General features: G+C 41.0%; 1 protein-coding gene and 1 long non-coding RNA gene across 4 annotated transcripts in view; one reads left to right on the forward strand and one right to left on the reverse strand.

Moving 5' to 3' along the window:
- pusl1 (pseudouridine synthase like 1) overlaps positions 1-21,197 on the forward strand; it is an 89,697-nt gene that overhangs the window by 66,697 nt on the left and 1,803 nt on the right. For 2 of the 3 annotated variants that reach the window (XM_043675830.2, XM_043675831.2), the window contains exons 6-7: positions 9,024-9,078; positions 18,065-18,227. In XM_043675830.2, the coding sequence (XP_043531765.1) occupies positions 9,024-9,078; positions 18,065-18,227 (218 nt within the window). The remainder of the gene's footprint in view (positions 1-9,023; positions 9,079-18,064; positions 18,228-21,197) is intronic. The other variant, XM_043675832.2, reaches the window with a different exon arrangement.
- LOC148139780 (uncharacterized) lies at positions 16,481-21,187 on the reverse strand. The gene is made up of 3 exons (XR_015753460.1): positions 20,758-21,187; positions 18,049-18,193; positions 16,481-17,858 (listed from the first exon to the last, which is right to left on the reverse strand). It is a non-coding gene; the product is annotated as an uncharacterized LOC148139780 (long non-coding RNA).

Genomic DNA, 21,197 nt, shown 5'->3' on the forward strand with positions numbered 1-21,197 from the left:
TTTGTGGATGATACGAAAGTCGGAGGAGTTGTTGACAGTGAGGAAGGATGTGGCAGGTTACAGCGGGATATAGATAAGCTGCAGAACTGGGCAGAAAAGTGACAAATGGAATTCAATGTAGCTAAGTGTGAGGTGATTCACTTTGGTAAGAGTAATAAAAAGATGGGGTACTGGGCTAACGGTCGGATACTTGGTAGTGTGGATGAGCAGAGGGATCTTGGTGTCCATGTACACAGATCCTTGAAAGTTGCCACCCAGGTAAATAGTGCTGTGAAGAAGGCATATGGCGTACTGGCTTTTATTGGTAGAGGAATTGAGTTCCGGAGTCCTGAGGTCATGTTGCAGTTGTATAAGACTCTGGTGCGGCCGCATCTGGAGTATTGTGTGCAGGTTTGGTCGCCATACTATAGGAAGGATGTGGAGGCACTGGAATGGGTGCAGAGGAGGTTTACCAGGATGTTGCCTGGTATGGTAGGAAGATCGTATGAGGAAAGGCTGAGGCTCTTGGGGTTGTTTTCTTTGGAGAAAAGAAGGTTTCAGGGTGACTTGATAGAGGTGTACAAGATGATTAGTGGTTTAGATAGGGTTGACCATGAGAACCTTTTTCCACGTATGGAGTCAGCTATTACGAGGGGGCATAGCTTTAAATTAAGGGGTGGTAGGTATAGGACAGATGTTAGGGGTAGGTTCTTTACTCAGCGAGTCGTGAGTTCATGGAATGCCCTGCCAGTAGCAGTGGTGGACTCTCCCTCTTTATGGGCATTTAAGCGGGCATTGGATAGGCATATGGAGGATAGTGGGCTAGTGTAGGTTAGGTGGGCTTGGATCGGCGCAACATCGAGGGCCGAAGGGCCTGTACTGCGCTGTATTCTTCTATGTTCTATGATATCTGGTTGGCATGGATTAGTTGGACAGGGTCTGTTTTCATGTTGTACATCTCTATAACTCTATGAGACATGCAGCCATTTATTTCCAAGGGGAAACCAGAGCAAGAGGTAGTTGAGGTCTACCTGAGCTAGTCTGTCTGAGAAATGGGTCTTTCTTTCCACCATCCTAGCTTTGCATGATAACCAGAATCCCTCTGAACGCAGACTGTGAATCTCACCATCTCACATCTGTGCTGTTGCCTTGGGTGTTAAACCATTACATCTTATTCCTTTGTATTTTCCCGAGGGCAAGTCCAGCAATTTCTGTACTATTTTCACAGCTCCAGCAGAAATCAAAGCAGGAGCTGACATACCAGTGCCATGCATTAGGTGTGGGAAATTATATCCTGCTTGTGTGGATGTAAAAAATCCCATGGCATGAATTTGTAGAAGAGGACGGGAGTTAATTTGATGTCCTGGCTAATATTTACTCTGTCAGTATATTAAAAAAAACAGGTTTAATTATTGGTGCATTAGCTGCCATATTTCCTACATAGCAACTGTGATTGCACTTGAATTTATGTTCACTCGCTATAAAGTGCTCTGGTTGTGAAAAATGCGAAACAAACATAAGTCTCTCTCGCCTTTTTTGTTAAATTATATAGCACTTTCACTCACTCGAAGTGGCATGCATGCCTCCGAACTAAAGGTCCCCAGTGTAAGCCATGAGCAGAGACGGAGCTCGGGCCAACACTGGAGTGGCTGAAACAGTACTGTTATTTCAGGCAAAGGCAAAGAGAGAGGGCTGCTGCACGCCCCCAGTAGACCATATCTGAACACAATATGGTGGTTACCTCCCTGTCTGAGTGCACATAAAGAATGTTGTTGTGGTATTCCTGGAAAACAGAGAGTTTCTCATTGATGCCTAGCCAACAACTCTCCCTCAACCAACACCATCAGAAATAGAAACTAAAATAGTGATTGCTGGAAAAGCTCAGCAGGTCTGGCAGCATTTATGGAGAGCAATCAGGCTTAACGTTTTGGCTGCGTGATCCTTCCTCAGTTTTTGATTTATGTCATCTGCAGTTCTTTCAGTTTTCACCATCAGAAACAGATTGACTGGCCATTCATCATACTTGCTGCTTGTAGAACTACACCACTGCAACTTCATTTGTTCATTCAACAGCAGTGACTGATTTCAAAAAGTGAGGCATCCATTGTAAAGCACTTTTGTGTTGAGATGTAATATCAAAGGGTTAATGAAAATTTTAAGCATTAACGATGCCAGCAATGATCTTGACCAATACTAGTGCATTGCACACTAGAAAATAATGAGGTGAGAATATGTCATGTTGAACATAATCAGGTAATGGATTAGTGAATGTTGGCCTCCCGTTATCTGCAGAGGACATTCTTTACAGAAGTTAAATCTTTGTCCTGATGAGATAGGCCATCCCCCAGTACCGTGCCAAATGGCACTGTGCTACTTGGAGCAAAGATGAGCATCACTGCCAAATCCAAACCTGCCCTTACTTTAACTTGGGTATTTCCCAGCCTAGGATGGTGAGGGCTCATGTTACTGTGGGTTTGTTATATGCCCCACCTCCAGGAAGATGCTGAGATCAGCAATCCATCCCTGCCTCAGCTGTGTTTACAACTGATCAAGAATCTGCACCCTGGTTTTATGACTAATCTCCCTATTGGACAGGACAGACAGAAACTGAGGGAGCTGCAGTATTTGATTTTATGATCAACACAACATCTGAACTAAGGCATCCAATGGAAAACATGTATTTTAAATGCCATTTTTGTTTTAATTGGAGAAAATTCAGATTGTTTTCTGCTAAGTAGCTTGTGGGAAAAGTGAACTTTATTTGACAGACAACACGGCATTGACACTTGTCTCGTATAAAATGGGCTGTTTGGCCTTGCAGCCATGAAGTGGAGGTACTGGTGTTGGACTGGGATGACAAAGTCAAAAGTCACACGACACCAGGTTATAGTCCAATAAGCTTATTTGAAATCCCACCAACGTTCAGAACGCAGCCCCTCCAGCAGATGCAGTGAGAGAGCAGGCACACAGAGAGATCAAGGACAGAGAGATCAAAAGATCATACAACTGGTATGAGTGGACTGTCAGATAATACGTCTCTGAAGGTGACCAAAAGCCACTTTCACCAGTTCTATCACCTTTTGATCTCTCTCTGCCCTTGACCTTCCTACCTATGAACTCTGTGTGTGTGTGTCTGCTCTCTCACTGCACCTGATGAAAGGGCTGCATTCTGAATGCTTGTGTGATTTCAAATGAACATGTTGGACTATAACCTGGTGTCGTGTGACTTTTGACTGTGGCCTTTCAGCCAACAGCTAGTCGACATGGCTGAGCACAAGTAGTTGGTAAAATGTGCATAATTGTGGGGACTAGAAATAGTGCCCCCAAGTCTGACTCATAAAAGCTGCTAACAGTAAATAAGCCATGTTGTAGTTCCTTGGAGAGAAGCAGCTTTGTCTGGAGGAGCTTCCTATAGAATAATTCAATTGATTTCAGAAGTCAAGGCAGAATCCCAATTTAAAAGCCCTCCCTGTCTTTGACATCTTTCACAGATTTCACTTGGTCTTCCCATATCACAGCTGCCATTTCAAACCTGCCTACTTAGTGTTTGCTTTGTACCTTCTGCATGTTAGCAAAGTATTGGGTCTCCAAACCCAACAGAGCAGTTTTTGAATATTGTAGTCTAAAATTACTTTCCTTAAGATAAAAGCCGCAAACCAGAAAACTGAGATTTTGTGATGTCTCTCCAGTCAGAACTTAAAGACATTAAATTATTAGCTTGATTGGGTTTTTGGGTGTATCCGTGGCCTGCCTTGCTGCCTGTTCAGTTTTTGGTATTTCAAAATGTGGAATTTCGCTCAGCATGGTTTGCATGTGAGAGTCAAAACTGTGCCTGTGTGGTTTAGAAACCACAGTATAAGCATGACTTTCTGTCCACATTTTGAAAGGAGAATAGAAACGATGCAATTCTGCTGTAACTAATTTTCCACAATCACAAGGCATGACTGTACCATTTTAGAAATTGAAAGAGGAGATGTTATATAAAACTTCTGTGAGTCCACTGGTTTCTATGTACCCTACTTCTCTACCCTCAAAACCTGTTCACTATTTTAAAGACCAGCCAGTCCATGGATTTGAATCATTTCTAAGTTATAATTGTCTGGGATATGTTCTGCTATGCTCAATGATGAAGGGACGTGCCAGACCCTGTGTGGTATTTGAGGAGAAATGAGGTCTTCATATATTTGATACTGAACATAAAGCCGAAGCTTTACATAAGCAGTTGTGAATGTTCTTGGATTTAGGAAAGCATGCACATGCTCAGAAGTACTAGCAGCCTTTCTCTGGGTGTAAGCATAGCTTAGGAGACAGTGAGGGCTGCAGATGCTGGAGATCAGAGTTGGGACTGTGTTGCTGGAAACGCACAGCAGGTCAGGCAGCATCGGGTGACGTCAGGTGGAATCTCCACCCCCAAGGCTCCCAGCCTCATTCCTGATGAAGGGCTCCAGCCTGAAACGTTGATTTTCCTGTTCCTTGGGTGCTGCCTGATCCGCTGTGCTTTTCCAGCAACACTTAATCCATACAGCGCTAAAGCTGACTTGTTCATCAGTACAATGTTGATTCAATCATACCTTGCCGCCTTCCATTCCAGTTTGCTTAAAAGTTCCTGCATCTTTATCTCCCAAATGCCCTGAATTATTTTGGGTATGTTTTTATGGATACTGACTCAGTCAGGTGCCATTCAGGATATGTGAGCCTACCCGAGGCCCCTGGGAGTTTCAGCTGTTGAGTATATTGCTTCCAAGCACATCCTGTCCTCGCTTGACATCCATCTGTAAGCACATTCTGATGAGATTGAATACTGACAAACCAGGATGACTTGTAACTCCTGAATTACTGCCTCTGATATGGCTAAGATCTGTTGCCTCAACACAAACCAGGAACTGAAGTCAGAACATTCTGGTCTAATGGTTTTAGCAGTTATAGGAGAAAGTGAGGACTGTAGATGCTGGAGATGGGTGAAGGGGATAAATGGGAAAGACGATGGTCAGGTCACCGCCCTCTTAACTTGTCTATCGCCTTTCCCATCTGTCTGCTCCACCCTCCTCTCTGACCTGTCACCTTCCCCCCCAACTTCATCCAACAATTGCATTCCCAGCTACCTTCGCCCCCCCCCCAGCCCCACCCCCTTTCCCATTTATCTCTCAGCACCCCCAGCCCACAAGCCTCATTCCTGATGAAGGGCTTATGCCTAAAACATCGATTCTCCTGCTCTTCAGATGCTGCCTGGCCTGCTGTGCTTTTCCAGCACCACACTCTCGACTTTAGCAGTTTTGGGAAACAATGGATAAGAGTTGGCCACTTGGCTCTCTGAGCTAGCTCACCCTTCTATAAGATCATAGCTGATCTGATTTTAACTCAACTCTACATTCCTGTATAAAATCCTGACACCCATTCCTGCATATCCCTAGCAACAGTACTGAAGACTTGCTCCAGAATTAGCTGCATGTCTGGCCAATCTGTTCCAGTACAACTGCCTACAGTCACCTATCCAAAATCTTTCATCCCCTTGATAATCAAGAAACTACGTTAAAAATATTTAAAGATCCTGCATAGATTGCCTTTTGAGGAAGGGTAATTCAAAGATTCTAAACCCGCTGAGAGAAAAGAAAGTTTCTTCATCTTCGTCTTAAATTTGTGACCTTTTATTTTTTAGACTATGATCCCGGGCTCTACTTGTTAGTTTTATGCAACTCTTTACGTCCCCCTTATCGCCATGTTGCAAACTATTCACTGCTGGACTGTCAATCACATGAGGCCTTTCATCTCATTGAGCCTGACACCCATTCAGCTGTGAGCCTCTGTTAAGGGAAATAGTGACATAGTGATAATGTCACTAGACTTGCAATCCAGACGATTGGGCTAATGTTCTGAGACATGAGTTCAAATCCCATCAAGGCACCTGGTGGAATTCAAACTCAATTAGTAAAAAATTGGAAGTTTAAAAGCTAGTTTGATGATGACCATGAATTGATTGTCATTTTAAAAAAAATGCTATCTAATTTACTTAAGGAATGGAAATCTGCCATCCTTACTTGATTTGACCTATAAGTAACACCAAATGAGGTTATTTCTTAAATGCCCTCTGAACTGGCACAGTAAGCTACTCAGTTATGTAAAATACAACAAGATGTAGGAAACTAAAGTAATAGAACTGGACTTAGTACCCAATATCGAATGACGCACCAGATTGGCATACCTCAGCCATTTTGACCTTCCTCATGAGGTCACAGATTATTGTTGATTACAATGCTGCTGCTTCTCATGGCCCATAGCACCTCATGGATGCCCAGATATGAGTTGCTGTAGCAATCCAAAATCTATCCCATTCAGTGCTCCTGAAAGTAAGATGGTGTTTAACTGAAATTGGCATTTAAGATCTTTTGCAAAACTGGAATCAGAGGAAGTCAGGGAAGAAATCCCTTTGCTAGTTGTAGCCCTACTTGGCATTAACATTCACTCTGAGCTGCATGGCTGCACAGCTATTTGAAACTTCCACATACATCAATCCGGATTCCAACATGCGATGTCCACTTGTAGAAGCTGCTGCCATTAACGGATCAGAGGATCACTCAGTGGAAAAAAAAGGTATTACAGAGAATGCTGCTTATCACAAAGAAAGATAGTTGTGGTTGTTGGAGGTCAATTATCTGAATCTTAGGACCTCACTGCAGGAGTTTGTAAGGGTGGTGACCTACATCCAACCATCTTCAACTGCACTATTAATGACCTTCCTTCAAGCATAATGTCAAAAGTGGGGATGTTCGCTGATGATTCCATAACATTTAACACCATTCATGATTCTTCAGATATTGAATTCAATCTTTGACCATGTGCATTAAGCAGTGGACAAGATCCAGGTGTGGTCTTCTAAATGATAAGTAACATTTGTGCCACACAAATGCCAGAAAATAATCAACTCCAAGAAGAGAGAATCTAACTGACTCCTCTTATCATTCAATGGCTTTGCAATTTGCTGAACCCCCCACTATCAACATCCTGGGGTTCACAGCTGACCACAAATTTAACTAAACTGGCTATGTAAATATTATGGCTACATGAGCAGGTCAGAAGCTGGGAATGCTGCAGCAGGTAACTCACTTCTTGACTCCCCACAGCCTGTCCACTATCTACAAGATACAAATCAGGAGTGTGATGAAATACTCCCCGCTTGCCTTGCTGTGTGCAGCTCCAATAATACTCGAGAAGCTCAACACCATCCAGGAGAAAGCAGCCTACCTGAACCACCACCTTCCATATTCACTCCCTTTACTACCGACACTCTGGCTGAGCTAGCTCACCGTTGCTCCTTCAACTGCATCTTCCAAATCCATGTCCTCTACTTCCTCAAAGGACAAGGGCAGCAGATGCATTGGAGCATTACCACCTGAATGTTCCTTCCAAACTATGGGTGACTTGCAACAATATTGTTATTGTTGTTCCTGACTGTCATTAGGTTAAAGTCCTGGAGCTCCCCTTCTCACAGCATTGCGGTTGTCCCAACTCACCTAGGACATTAGCAATTCAAAAAAATAGCTCCGCACCGCTTTCTCAAGAGTGTTTTAGGGATGGACAGCAAATGCTTGACCAGCCAGTGATGTCCACATCCTCCTTGTCTGGACCACATGTGACTCCAGACCCACAGCAATGTAGTTGATTCTTAACTACCTTCTGGGATGGGCAATAAATGCTAGCCTGGCCAGCAACACCCTCCATCCCAGAAAGAATAGAAACGAAATCTCATGAATGAGTAAAATAAAAATTCTCCTCTCTGTCAGGAATGGCCTTCAATGAATGAAAACTTTGCCAAAGATTTGATTTTAAATTTATTTTGTAATGTGAGGGTAAAAATATTAAATCTTCAGAAAAGTTTATTTGAAGGAAAAAAAAACACACTAAAAAATCCAACCCCCATCTCCCTATTCAGCCCCATAGTTGATTTTAACCCTGACAAAGATGACAGTGTAGTAATGCTGGTGAAGCACAGTGAGTGTACTGGGTTGGGAGGAAGAGAGTGATGGTTTGTGAGCCTCACCATCAGCTTGCAATGTGAAGCCACTACAAGCTTGTGAACATGTTTGGAAAATTCAGCTCATCACCAAGCCTGGGGCCTGCAGTAATGTTACCACTCTGTCCCATGTTCCCCAGACCCGAATTTAAAAAAACAGAATTTAAAAAACTTGGGGCCAGTTCAAGGCGAAACAATGTTCTGAAACCTGACCACCAAAGGTGATTTTGACAGGTCCCAGGAGACCACACTGATACATAATCTAATATTGTACTTTTTTAAAATTCATTTACAGCATGAGGACATTGCTGGCTAGTCCAGCATTTGTTCCCCATCCCTAATTGCCCAAAGGGCAAGTTAGGAGTTAACCACATTGCTGTGATGTCTGGAGTCACATGTAGGCCAGACTCCAGTGAGGATGGCAGTTTCCTTCCCTAAAGGAACCGGATAGCTTTTTCCAACATTTGATAATGGATTCATGGTCATCATTATACTTTTAATTCCAAATTATCATTGAATTTAAATTCCAATGTCTGCCATAGCAGGATTCAAACCTGGGTCCCCAGAACGTTGGCTGGGTATCCGGATTAACAGTTGAGCAACAATACCACTGGGCCATTGCCTCCCTATTTATTGTCGTATATTTTGTATGTCATAGTATCAGGAAATCTTTCAGCTGAACTCCTCCTAGTCACGTTCACATCTTGGACTCCAAAGATGCTTGGTAATGCATTGCCAAAGCAGAAGTTCAAATTTTAAAAGAAAATTCGATACTGAAGACCTTAATTATTTTAACAATTTCTTTAAAAATCTATTATCATTAGTAAGCAAGTTGTATCAGGTTAAATAATATTTCAGACCATCTTAGGCCAAATATCCTTTTCCCTTAATGTGAGGATTGATGTAAATGCTGGTCTGGCAATGCTTCAAATTAAAAATTTTCTTTCTTGGTGTTTAAGTATTGCATACTTTAAATGTTGCTCACTAGTATACTGAGCTGATAAACTAACAGTCTTTCCTTTTCAATTGGCCTTAGCCACCTGAAAGTTTGGGAACTGACCTTCAGGAGCAGGTCCTTCCTCTACAAACAGGTGAGTGCCAAATGCAAATATTGCCCGAATCACTTTTATAAAATCTCCAGTGCCCTATGTATTTATCCAAGATTCATATCATGTGTTGTACTGACCAATATCTTGAATATAATTGCAATATTCTCCAATATATTTTGTAATATTCCTGACTTTACAAAACAGCAGATGTAAGTCAGATTTATTTAATGTCAATAATGTGTGACATTCAGCTACATTTGGAATTACATTTGCATTTTCATAAAGTTTATCACAGTCCCAGAAACAAAGTGCTTCATGTATAATTAAGCATTTTCTGGTGTGCGGTGACTGTTGATAGCCAACCAAACTTAGCAGTTGCTTTACACACAGAGAAACATACAAACTGTAATAAGATAATCGACAAGTTAACCTGGTTCTTTATTGTTAATTGAGGATTGAATATTAGGATGGGATGCATTGATTATCACCCATTCAGAGTAGGGTCAGGATAAAGTTCAATATCTCTGGTCCATTCACTATCTAACTGAACAGTTAGATGGGCCTAAAACATTTCATGTGAATGACAGCACGAAATGTCGACTCTCCTGCTCCTCGGATGCTGCCTGACCTGCTGTGCTTTTCCAGCACCACACTCTCAACTCTGTCATACACAAGTCCATTGCCCCAGTGAATCTAAATCTACATATAGCCTACTTTTAGCAACCAAGGTCCTATCACACGCACCAATCTTTGTATAGTTTGCCACTTTGTTGTTGTTCCCTGTGCCGTCTTTATTCTAATCGTTAGTAAAGGTGGGGAAGAGCAAGAGTCCTGACATTTTTAGCTGCTCGACCATAACTGGTCACTGTACCAAACCACTGCCAGTAATATCAACCTTTCGTTGAAGCGTCTAGCATTCCAGTAACCCCTTGTCAATCCCTTAAAGCTCTATTATATAAAGTAGCCATTGTGTGACATTTTGATATCCAGGTTTACAGTGTTAACCAGGTAGTCTGTATCCACTAGTTTAGTAACTTCTTTAAAAATCCTCAGCTACTTTTTAAAGTAGATGCTATTTATTAAGTGATCAGTCAGTTTATACTAAAATCGCTCTGTCCGCAGTTACACTGACACTGTTTAATTGTCTGAAGCTGTAGATGTTCTCAGTTCTGCATTCTTTGTACTACTTCCCATTGCCTAGATAAGTTTAAAGCACAAAGTCTTATACTCTCTGCTGATCATTTCTCCTTTTTACTGATCAAATGGTGCTGATCTAATGCCATAAATCATCTGAAAATACAGAAAAGTCACTGACGAAAACTGAGCAGATTGCCCCACTGATTTGGTTTTCACTGACCTTAATATGTGAAAGCCATTACGTCACAGTGTTTTCTGCAGATTCTGGTATCATTAGTTTCAGAAAGAACATTCAGGAATTAGATCACCTGTTAGGCCTATGGTATTGACTACTAGATTTGAGTAGGTAGAAGGTAAATTCCATGGCAGGAAGTGTACAGATCAATGGGCCTGATATTTTGTGGTACTTTCAGGAGAATCCGTTTAGTGAGCTTGTTACCAAGCAGATAAACTGCAAGGTCTTAGACCCATCAGCAATCATTTCTCCTTCCTACCTCTGAATGAGTAATGACACAATGCTGTCCTCTGATACACTATCCAGACAATACATTGTGGGATGCTTCACCACAGAGGTCAACATAAGTGTGGCCAGGATTCCAGCAAGGGACAAGTGGGACCCCTAGCTCATTTTTTTTTCCTGTCATAACCCAGACAGAAATGAGGGCCTTCAGTCACATGGACAGTTTAGAGAGCACAGGGGTTTATCCTCCTTTGGGAGATTTGATGGACATGTTCAAAATCATGAGGGGTCTAGACAGTAGATAGAGAGAAGCCTGAACCACTGGCAGAAGGGTCGAGATCATACACCACGCTGATTTGAGGTGATTGATCAAAGGGTCAGAGGCAACAGGACAAAAAGCTTTCTTATGCAAAGTGTGGTTAGGGTCTGCATAAAAGTGTGGTGGGGGGCACATTCAGTCTTGCCTTTTGAGAGGGAATAGGATAATGATCTGAAGAGACAATTTGCAGGATTACGTGGAAAATCCAGCTGGGTATTTCTTATAGAGAGCAGGCATGGTGACAACAAACCAAAAAAGCAGCAGTCTACAATTCTTTGACAACACTGAGCCCAATTGTAACACCGTAATTAGTCCCTGTATGAGATCAGTTAATACTGCCAGGGCCTCAAATCTAGAGTCATGTTAGTCCTAATGGCACCATTCTCGCTAGTTACTTTACTTACCAAGCCACCAGGACTATTATTGTTTTATTTTTGAGTCTTGTTTGTTATTTTAATATTCACGAATGGATTTGCAGCAGACCTCTCTGATGGGGAGCTGTGGAGCTGCAGTCCACCAAAGCAACTCAGGGGACAAAGAATTTGCTGGTATATAAGTCACATGAAGCTAGGCAGTAGCTCACTCTGATATCAAACTGGCTAGGTTCTTCTTGTGGCAGCCGGAAGGTAAGACAATTAGCAATCAGACAACACCCATAGACAGCAGTGAAATACTCACGGAACCTAACTGTGATTAGAAGGACTGGTCAATCTTAAATAAACCGGGGCTTTGTAAATTTGTGAATTGCTGAGAGGAAAGAATCGCGTGGTATGAATGAGGAAACCAAAGAGGAACTCAATTTGCGGTCAGAGGAAATAGGAAGGATGAAAATGCCAGTCAGGGAAGAAAGAATAGTTTTCCACTCTGCTGTAGAGCAGCCATAATACAGTCCAACAGATATTAAACAGTGTGTTAGAATGTGTTGTGGATAGTTGTGAAAATTGGTTCGAGGTAGTAGAGGTGCATGTCAATCTGTGATATGAAAAAAATTGATATGTGTCCGTTGCACCTTGGTTTGACCTACCTCACCTTTTGCCACAAAGGTTAGCTGTTGCAGGGTCTGCATGTGTTATTTTATATCAATCTTTAGCAGACCAAATTCGGATGGCTTTGTTTCTGAGGCTGGGATCTCTGATAAGTAAATAAACCTTTTGGTCAGCAGGTTTCATCCTTCAGCAGAAATGGAGTTACCTGTTTCATAGTGCATTAACTAGAGCCATAGTGAGAGATGTGAATTGTCCAGACTGTCCTCACCAGATGCCCAGTGATAGTTGAAGGTGGTTGAGGGCAGTGACTAATGTACAGTATGAGCATTGGCAAATTAAATGCACCCAGCAGGATCACCAAGAAAGTTTACAGTGACCTCTGCTGGCTGCAGCTGAAAGTTTGATGACGCAACAATTTCACAGAGCATACATTTCCTTTCCTTCAACATATACATTAGACATTTTGATGGGATGAGAGAGTAATAGGGGCCAGAATGATAGGTTAATGAACTAAGACTTGGATGATACAGTGGAGCTCAGTTTCATGATGAAAGCCCTCTATTCTCTGATGCCAGTGTGAACACTGGGATGAATACAGTCTAGCTCTACTGACCTGGTGTAAGGGTCACTGAACATCGGTTCAAGAGTCCATTTTTCAGTCATTTATATTGAGTCACTTAGGTAAGGTGATATACCACAGCTGATGCTCAGTACAGCAAGGAGTCTGGAGTACAGAGGAACCCGGGGGCAGCCTCACTAAGCTGAATTGTTGGCCTGTTTCATGGAGCTAGGGTTGAACTTTGTGAATCCAGTGTGGAGTAGAATCAGGAGGAGAAATTTAGCAGCTGGGGTGGAGGTGGAGAACAGCCATTAGGACAGTCAGGAGCTCTGTAGCCTGACAACTGCTTGCAAGCCGCAGAAGAAGCAGGAAAGCTTCCAGGTTGAAGAGAAGTTTGTGAGGGATTTCCAAAAAGTGAAGAATTGGAATTCTCTGCAAAGGAAGCAAACTTTTAATGAGCTTTGGTGACTCACAACATCACTAATGTCTGGGTTGGCTGCTGTAAATCCATGGGATCTACCATAACCGCATCTGTGATTTGAGGTGCTCTGTGGGTTGTTTAATTACTGTGTGTCTTCCATATTTACCTCCAGTTAATTCTGAATGGTAGAATAAATAAGTTGTATACACATTGTGGATTGTTTTATTCTTCTAATCTTGTAAAGTTTATTTTGTTTGTCCAAGACCAGAATTTTGTGGCTTCATTCTCTTAGTGAGTATCTGGGATCTCAATTTTTGTCTGCTTTGTCTAGGGTCATAACTTAAATTAGAAGCCCCTAGCCAGGCTGTAACATTAATCTAATTGATATTCTCGGGATCATAATATTTCCTATTATTATTGATGCTCTCTTTCAGATGAGATATTTAACTGAGGACATATGGATGTAAAAAATCTCACAATATTGTTGAAGAGGACAGTTCCCACCTTTTGCTTTTTAGACCAGTATTTATTAGTCAAACAATACCATCAATTTATTGCAAAGGAGATGCAGTGTAAAACTATGGAAAACTTGCTCCAGTTGTACAAGGATTCAGTGAGACCACAACTAGAGTACTGTGCACAGCTTTGGTGTTCATAGCTAAGAAAGGATTTACTTGTATTAGAGGCAGTACAATGAAAGTTCACTAGTTTGGTTCGTGTGATAAAAAGTTTTGTTTTAGTTTGTTCATGGGGTGCGACATCACCAGCTAAGCTAGCATTTATTGCTCATTCTGTATCACTCTGGGAAAGGTGGTGGTGAGCTGCCTTCTTGAAATGTCTCAGTTCTTGAGGTATAGGTACACCCACAGTGTTTTAGGAAGGGATTTCCCAAATTTTGACCTAATAACATTGAAGGAATTACATTATTTCCAAGTCAGGACGGTGTGTAGCTTGGAAGGGATCTTACAGGTAGTGGTGTTTCCATTATCTCTGCCCTTGACCTTCTAGATGGTAGATGTCACAGGTTTGGAAGCTGTTGTTGGAGGAGCCTTGCCAAGTTACTGCAATCCAGCTGTGAAATGGTACTCACTGCTGCCACTGTGCTTCACTGGTGACACAACTGAATGTTGAAGATGGTGTGTGAATGTTGTTGAGGATGTTGTGCAAATCAAGCAGACAGCTTTGATCTGGATAGTGTTGAGCTTCTTGAGTGTTATTAGACAAGTGGGATGTATTCCATTGCATTTCTTTCTTGTACCTTGTTAATGATGCACAGACATTGGGAAGACAAGAGGTGAATTACTCACTTCAGGATTACTAGCTTCTGCCCTACTGTTGCAGACACAGTATGTATATGGCTGGTCCAATTCAGTTTCCAGTCAATGGTAACCCCTAGAATGTTCATAGTGGCGAATTTAGCAATGATAGTGTGTCGAGGGGCGATGATTAGATTGTCTCTTGTTGTAGTCGATCACTGTCTAGTATTTGTATGGAGCACATGTTACTTTCCATTTATCACATCAAGCCTGGATGCTATCCAGGCCTTGTTATATATGGGTACAGACTGGTTCAATACCTGGGGAATTGCGCTGGATGCTGAACAATGTGCAGTCTTCAGCAAACATCGCCACTTCTTTATGATGGCTTGAAGGTTGTAGATGAAGTGGCTGAAGATGGTTAGGCCTACAACACTACCCTGAGAAACTCTGCAGAGGTGTCCTTGGACTAAGATGAGTAAATGAATGACCTGGATTAAATGAAGGTTGTTCCATGATGACAGACTGAGTAAGTTAGGCATGTAGAGTTTGGTAGAATATGGGGTGATTGAAACACAAAGAAGCTGAAGCAGCCTGTTAGGGATGGCACCAAGAGGTTGTTTCCCCTGGTTGGGAAATCTACACCAAAGGGGCACAGTCTAAACATAAAGGGTTGATCATTTAGGTCAGGGATAAAGAGAAATGTATTCACTTAGAGGCTTGCAAGTGTTTGCAATTCCCTTTCTCGAGGCTGATGGATACTCCATTGTTACATATATTCCAGGCTAAGATATAATAGCTGTGCTGCTTCTGCAAATGAAGGAAAACTGGGAGTGGGTAGCTAAGTTACGGTGAGGTCAAAGGTCAGCCATCATTGTATTAAATGATGTAGTAGGTTCAAGCACTATATTGTCTACTTCTCCTAGTTCTTATGCTTTCATCAAATACAGATTAACTGATCATTATAGTTGTAAAATCAGAAATTCTACAAAACTCAGCTGGTCTAGCAATATAAATGAAGAGAGAAATAGAGAAAAGCATAATTTTGTTCCAGCAACATAAATCCTGGAAAAGGAATTTATATTTCTGTAGCATCTTCCACGTAACAAGATTCCAGTCTCCCTGATATCCTCAATGGAAAACATACTCTCATATCCCTCCAATCTGATATTCTGTCATACACTGATGGAAGATCCTGGTTTTTGCTGTCAATGCCATCACACTGTCCCACTGAGGCACTTAAAGGAAGATATTTTTCAGCACAATGTGATGCTAACATTTCCATTTCGTAAACCCACACTGATTTAAGTTGCAAAACGTTAAGAACCATTTCCTTATTTGCTTGAAACTGGTCCCCAGGTTGCCAGTAAACATAGAATTATCAGGCTTGTGTATCATTGTGGTTTCAAAGTTCACAATTCAGCCACCACAAGACATTGATCTGACATTGTTTATCCTTGAATCTCTACTTATTCTGTAATGCTGATACAACATTGTTGATTAATTAGCAAATAAATACAGGGAAGACTGAAGTCCTTGCCCCTGACCATTGACACCATTCCACCCCAGGCTGCTGTTTGCAGCTGAATCGGATCACTCATAATTGGTGGTGTATATCACCCGGAGAGAAGCATTCAACTACAAGAATTATCACCAAGACTGCTTGGCTTCACCTCCATTTCATCAATCAATTCTACTCAACTGCTATTGTAACCTTCGTTGTTTATCAGCTCTGGAGTTGACAGTTTTAACATTCTCCTGCCTGGTTTCCAATCTTCTACCTTCCATTAACTTTCCAATACTCTGCTACCTGACTACTGATGCATGCCATGTCCCATTGGCCCATCACCCCAAGGTCAGTGACGTATTCTATCCTCCAATCCAGCAATGCCTCAATTTAAAATTATCATCCTATTTTCAAATCCCTTCATTGTCCCGGTCCTCCCTTTCTCTGTGACCCATGTACAACCGGGAACTCTTCATTCTTCTGATTCTAGCCTCTTGTGCAACCCTATTTTAATAACCACAACATTGGCAGCTGCAAGACCCTAGACCAGGGGTGGGCAATTCATTCTTCCAAGGGGCCACATGAGAAACCTGAGTTGTGTTGGAGGGCCGAACCAACAATAAGTTGAACATAATTCTGCTCAGTGTTAATTTTCTCCCATTGTAAAAAGTACTAAATTATATCATTTTGCATTGAAACTTATAATCAAAAGAAAAAGGATATTCTGTTACAATAACGATATGAAATTGTGGAGTAAGTCAAATATAGAAGAAATAAACAGTAAAAACAATAATTTCAGTATTTCATTTTATTTTTAACATGTTAATCTCACAAACCAATAACGAAAAGTTGTTTCATTATTGTTCAGTATTACAAACAACAAACAACTCTATAAAAAAAGCAATATGTACTTTTGATGTTTTTCAGTTCATTTTACTTGTTTAGTGAGAAAAATCCAGTCTGTTTTGGGCTTGAACAAGTGCACTGAAATCTGGTTGAATGTCTGAGGTGGATATGCGAAGGATAGCTGAGGGGTGATTATCAGTGATAGAGGATCTGTATTTGGATTTGTTGAACTTTATCACTGAGAATGTCTGTTCGCATATACAGGTAGATCCAAAGAGGACTAGAATCTTCTGAGCATGCCTCCTCATGTGTGGAAAGTTCTCCTGTTTGTGGGAAGAGTAAAAATCAAGCAGTGAGACTGACCTAAAGTACTCTGCCAGAAGTGTTTCAGATTGCAGGTCAATGAGTTCAAGCTGAACATCACTAGATGCATTCTCCACATTGCATGTAAATGGGAAATACTTTTTCATTTATGTTCTAATTTAAGGTTGATCTCATGCGGGCCGGACAGGAATGACCAAAGGCCGGATATTGCCCGCGGGCCATAAAATGCCCAGGTCTGCCCTAGACCCTGAAATTAAACCTCTCTGTCTCCTTCAAGGTGCTCCTTAAAGCAACCTATCCGATGATACTTTTGACTATACATTCCCTGAATGACTTGGTACTGAACTTGGTTGATAACATTTCTGAGAAGACCTTGAGTTGTTTAATATGATTGCAAGGTGCTATTTATATTCAAATTGTTATTGTAATTATTTTAGCTGGTACATCCAGTTGATGTTTCCCCCATTCAAAGAGATTGATGATTAATTTAATGTAACAATGTGAAGTTACTTTAACTGTTGACTTGCGACATCTGAAATTTGCAACGGTGAACTGTATTTCCTTATGGGATTCAAGATCCTTTCACACAAACCCATTGTACACACATTGAAAGGACTATGGCACTGTAAGTCAAAATGAGACAGCTAGACATTAATCTCAGGAGCAGCACTGTGAGCTGTTAAATTTGCAAAAAACAGACTGTTTATCAGAATGTTCACAACCATCATTTTGTTTCATTGCATGTTAATTTCCATCATAGGTTATTACTTGTGAAATTTAACAGAAACTAGCTCTGTGCAGTGAATTTCTGCATTATACCAGAGTGTTAAGAGAGAATACAGTTATCATTGTTAATGCTTCAGACTAACGTTGGATGATGTGGTTGATTGTTGGATTTAGAGATGAGTGTAACTCCATCTATTGAAGGTTCTTCAATCGGTTGATTGAGATGAAGGGCTTGTGTGGGTTGTTTCAATTTGCTGTCTGATGGCCACTTACAGAATCTACTGAAGGAATCACAAGTACAGGTCATCACTTTGACTGCCAAAGAAGGTTTCTAGAAGAATACAGACTGCAAACAGAATTTTTTAAAATCTCTATCTGATAAATAAAAAGGAAGCGAATGATAATGCTCCACCATGATGGAGTTCTTAACAAGTGATAATAGTAACAGTATAAATAAAGATTTATTTTTACCATGTTTTTGTTCCAGGTGAGGAGAATGACAGGTGCTCTGGTGGCTGTCGGACAGGGCAGACTAATGCCTCGACATATTGCTGACCTGCTCGAGATGCGGGATTCCAGAGCTTATCCACAAAATATCATAGCCCCACCTGATGGTCTGTTTTTGAAAAATGTTGAATATGACACAAAGGGTAAGAAATTAGAACATTAAAAAGGTGATGGCTGTGTGATTCCTCCTTTTGTATGTGAGAGAAACCTTAGCACAATTAGCATGCTCATTTAACTCACATCCATTTACAATCACATCATTTACACTAGCACCCATTTACACTTTTGTTTTTAACCAGATGTCCACTGTTTGCAGCTTGCATTTGTCACCTCTACCAGATTGTGATACTGGATGAAGGTTAGCAATATACTGCCACCAGCCCTCTTTTGCCTTTCCATCATCTAAGGCTTTTATGATGATTAATGGTAGAAGATACATCATCTATAGGATGACAAAAATGTTTATGTTATAATATCAGTAAGTACAACAATTTTTAGTCAGGCTAGTTGCTCGGAGCTTATGGAACTGATACAGATACATCTGGTCCCTCTAAAAGCTGGAGGAGAATACTTTGTCTCCACCAGTAGACTGTGTGACATTCGTAGAATGACAGAGCCAATGTAATATGAACATTAACCCCTCCAGAATTGTTAACATATACAACAACTTGCAATCATTTATAACCACATTCATTTATACGTGTGCTCATATGCACTCTTACCCACTCTCACTTGCATACACTCACATTTATATACAGTCATACAGAGACACCCATTCATTCAAATATATACCAGATATACAGAAAGACATATAAACACACATTGCACATACAGCAAACCACCTTCAAGCACATTTATATACATAAACACATACATACAGATATTCATGTGTTTGTATGCATATATATATTCTCTCTGACATGTTTTACAAGAATAGTTGCACACTTATAGGCACAACCACACCAATACAACTGTCACTCACACAAACATGTTCAGGCACACCCTTCTACATCGCATCAATGGTGATTCACATGTTACGTTACATGTCCAGAAACATACAAACACTTATCCACATCTCGGGTCACACAGGCATGAATACATAGATTATGCATGTGCACACAAACACATATTCTCTCACTCCCATACTTGCGCTGTCCATTAGATGGTCCCGAATGATAAGTGATCCTGACTCCTGAAAACAGCCTGGTAAATTGCTGTTATGTAAAATGTAAAAGCTATACTGATGTTATGTAAAACCAAATCTTGTGGAGTAGGCTATGTGTCTCTTTCTATTAAGACTCAAAGGGGTTTATCCTTTACCACTGCTAAATAAATAGATCATTAGAATTTCAAAAATACATAATTACTAGGTCTTGTCATGTGGTGGTAGTGTCCCTACCTCTGTGCCAGAGATCTGTGTTCAAGTCCCAGAGGGGATAACACGTCTGAATAGTTCAATTAAAAATGATGTCGAAGAGAGATTACTGAGAGAGTGCTACCCCAACCATAAGCGACCAGTGGTTGGTACTGCAACATATGACAGAATCCATCAATGTTCTGAAATTTTTAACGGCCTTCTTCGAAGCCTGTTTAACACAGTCACCATATTTTATTTGGAGAAGGTATATCGTTATGATCTATTCACCTTTTCTAATCTAACTTGAATCCGTGTCCCTTTGCCCTTGTGTTTGAGCCAATATGAAACATTAGACATTAATAAATGTATAGAACACGCATATAAGTGGCAAATAAAATTGAATATATTAAAGTGAAGTGATTCTTTTTAGTTGAAAGAACAAATCAGGCACACTTTTGATGATAAAAGTCTAAATGAGACAGAGGAGCTAAGGAATCTAGAGCCACAGTGACACAAATCATTAGATTTCAGAAGTAGCAAAGTTATGTTAAACCATAAACCTTAGTTAGACCACACTTCTTAGAATCACAGAATTCTTACAATGTGGAAGCAAGCCATAAGGACACATCGAGTCCACACCGATCTCAGAACAGCATCCTACCCTGCCCCCTGCCCCCTGCAATTCCCGTAACCCCACATTCCACATAGATAATCCACCTAGCCTGCACATCCCTACACTATGGGCAATTTAGCACAGCCAATCCACCTAACCTGCTCATCTTTGGGTGTGGGAGGAAACCCGAGCACCCGGAAGAATCGGGTGCAGACACGGTAAGAATGTGCAATGCCACACAGACAGTTGTCCAAGAGAATAAATAGTTTGATTAAAAATAATGTAGAAAGGAGGATTGGTGATAGTACTCTACCCCAACCACATATGGCCAGTCTGACAGACTCCTGATTGTTCTGATGTTTTAAACAACCTTAGTTCACAGCCTTCCTAGAAGCCACATTGAGCAATATGCGCAGTTATGATCTCCATGTTATAAAAATGATAAAATGATATAGAGACTTTGAATAATTGCTGCCTTGGACAAGGTACTACATTCAATAGAAACAAAGCCTCAGTGCCAATTTCTGTGGAGAAGAACTCCATCGAGGCTCAGATCTCATCGATGAGGACAGAGAAATATTTTTACATAAGTATTATATAACCAAAGCAGTTTAATAAGGGAAAAGTTAAGAAAGGTATCAAAACATCAAAAGTCCACATGATCAAAAAAAAAATTCTCCTTTGAAGAGAGTTGGTATCTTACTGTGTTTGCTGCTTTCCCAAAACTGAAGACAATAAGAACATGACAAAGCAGATCCTTTGATTTGTTGATGCGCCATCCTACAAATTATGCTCTTGTTTTGAGGGAAGGGATAACTAGGTTTTGATTGAATGTTATTCTGCGTCTTCTACAGACTGCTTCATTTAAAGTGGTTTGCTTACAACTTCTCCAATGAAACCGCTGATTAGACAACAAAGTCAGCACTGTTCATGTGCAAAGCGTATTTGTCTTGCATGTTAATAGAGTTTGAGGTTTGCCAGCAGTCCAGGCACTGTTATGTATGCCAGATGTTACAGCTGTGAGTCTTAAACAGATGTCAATGAATACGTTGCTCTGGCAACCAAATCTTGAGGGCCCCCAGATGCTTAATCATGAATTGTCATGGCAACTCTAAAAGTGCTGCCTTTTGTTTTGCTTTACAG

This window comes from Chiloscyllium plagiosum, unplaced genomic scaffold (assembly GCF_037043375.1).
Source record: "Chiloscyllium plagiosum isolate Xiang-an unplaced genomic scaffold, Cpla_swu_hap1 HiC_scaffold_37, whole genome shotgun sequence".
Taxonomy (NCBI): Eukaryota; Metazoa; Chordata; class Chondrichthyes; order Orectolobiformes; family Hemiscylliidae; genus Chiloscyllium; species Chiloscyllium plagiosum.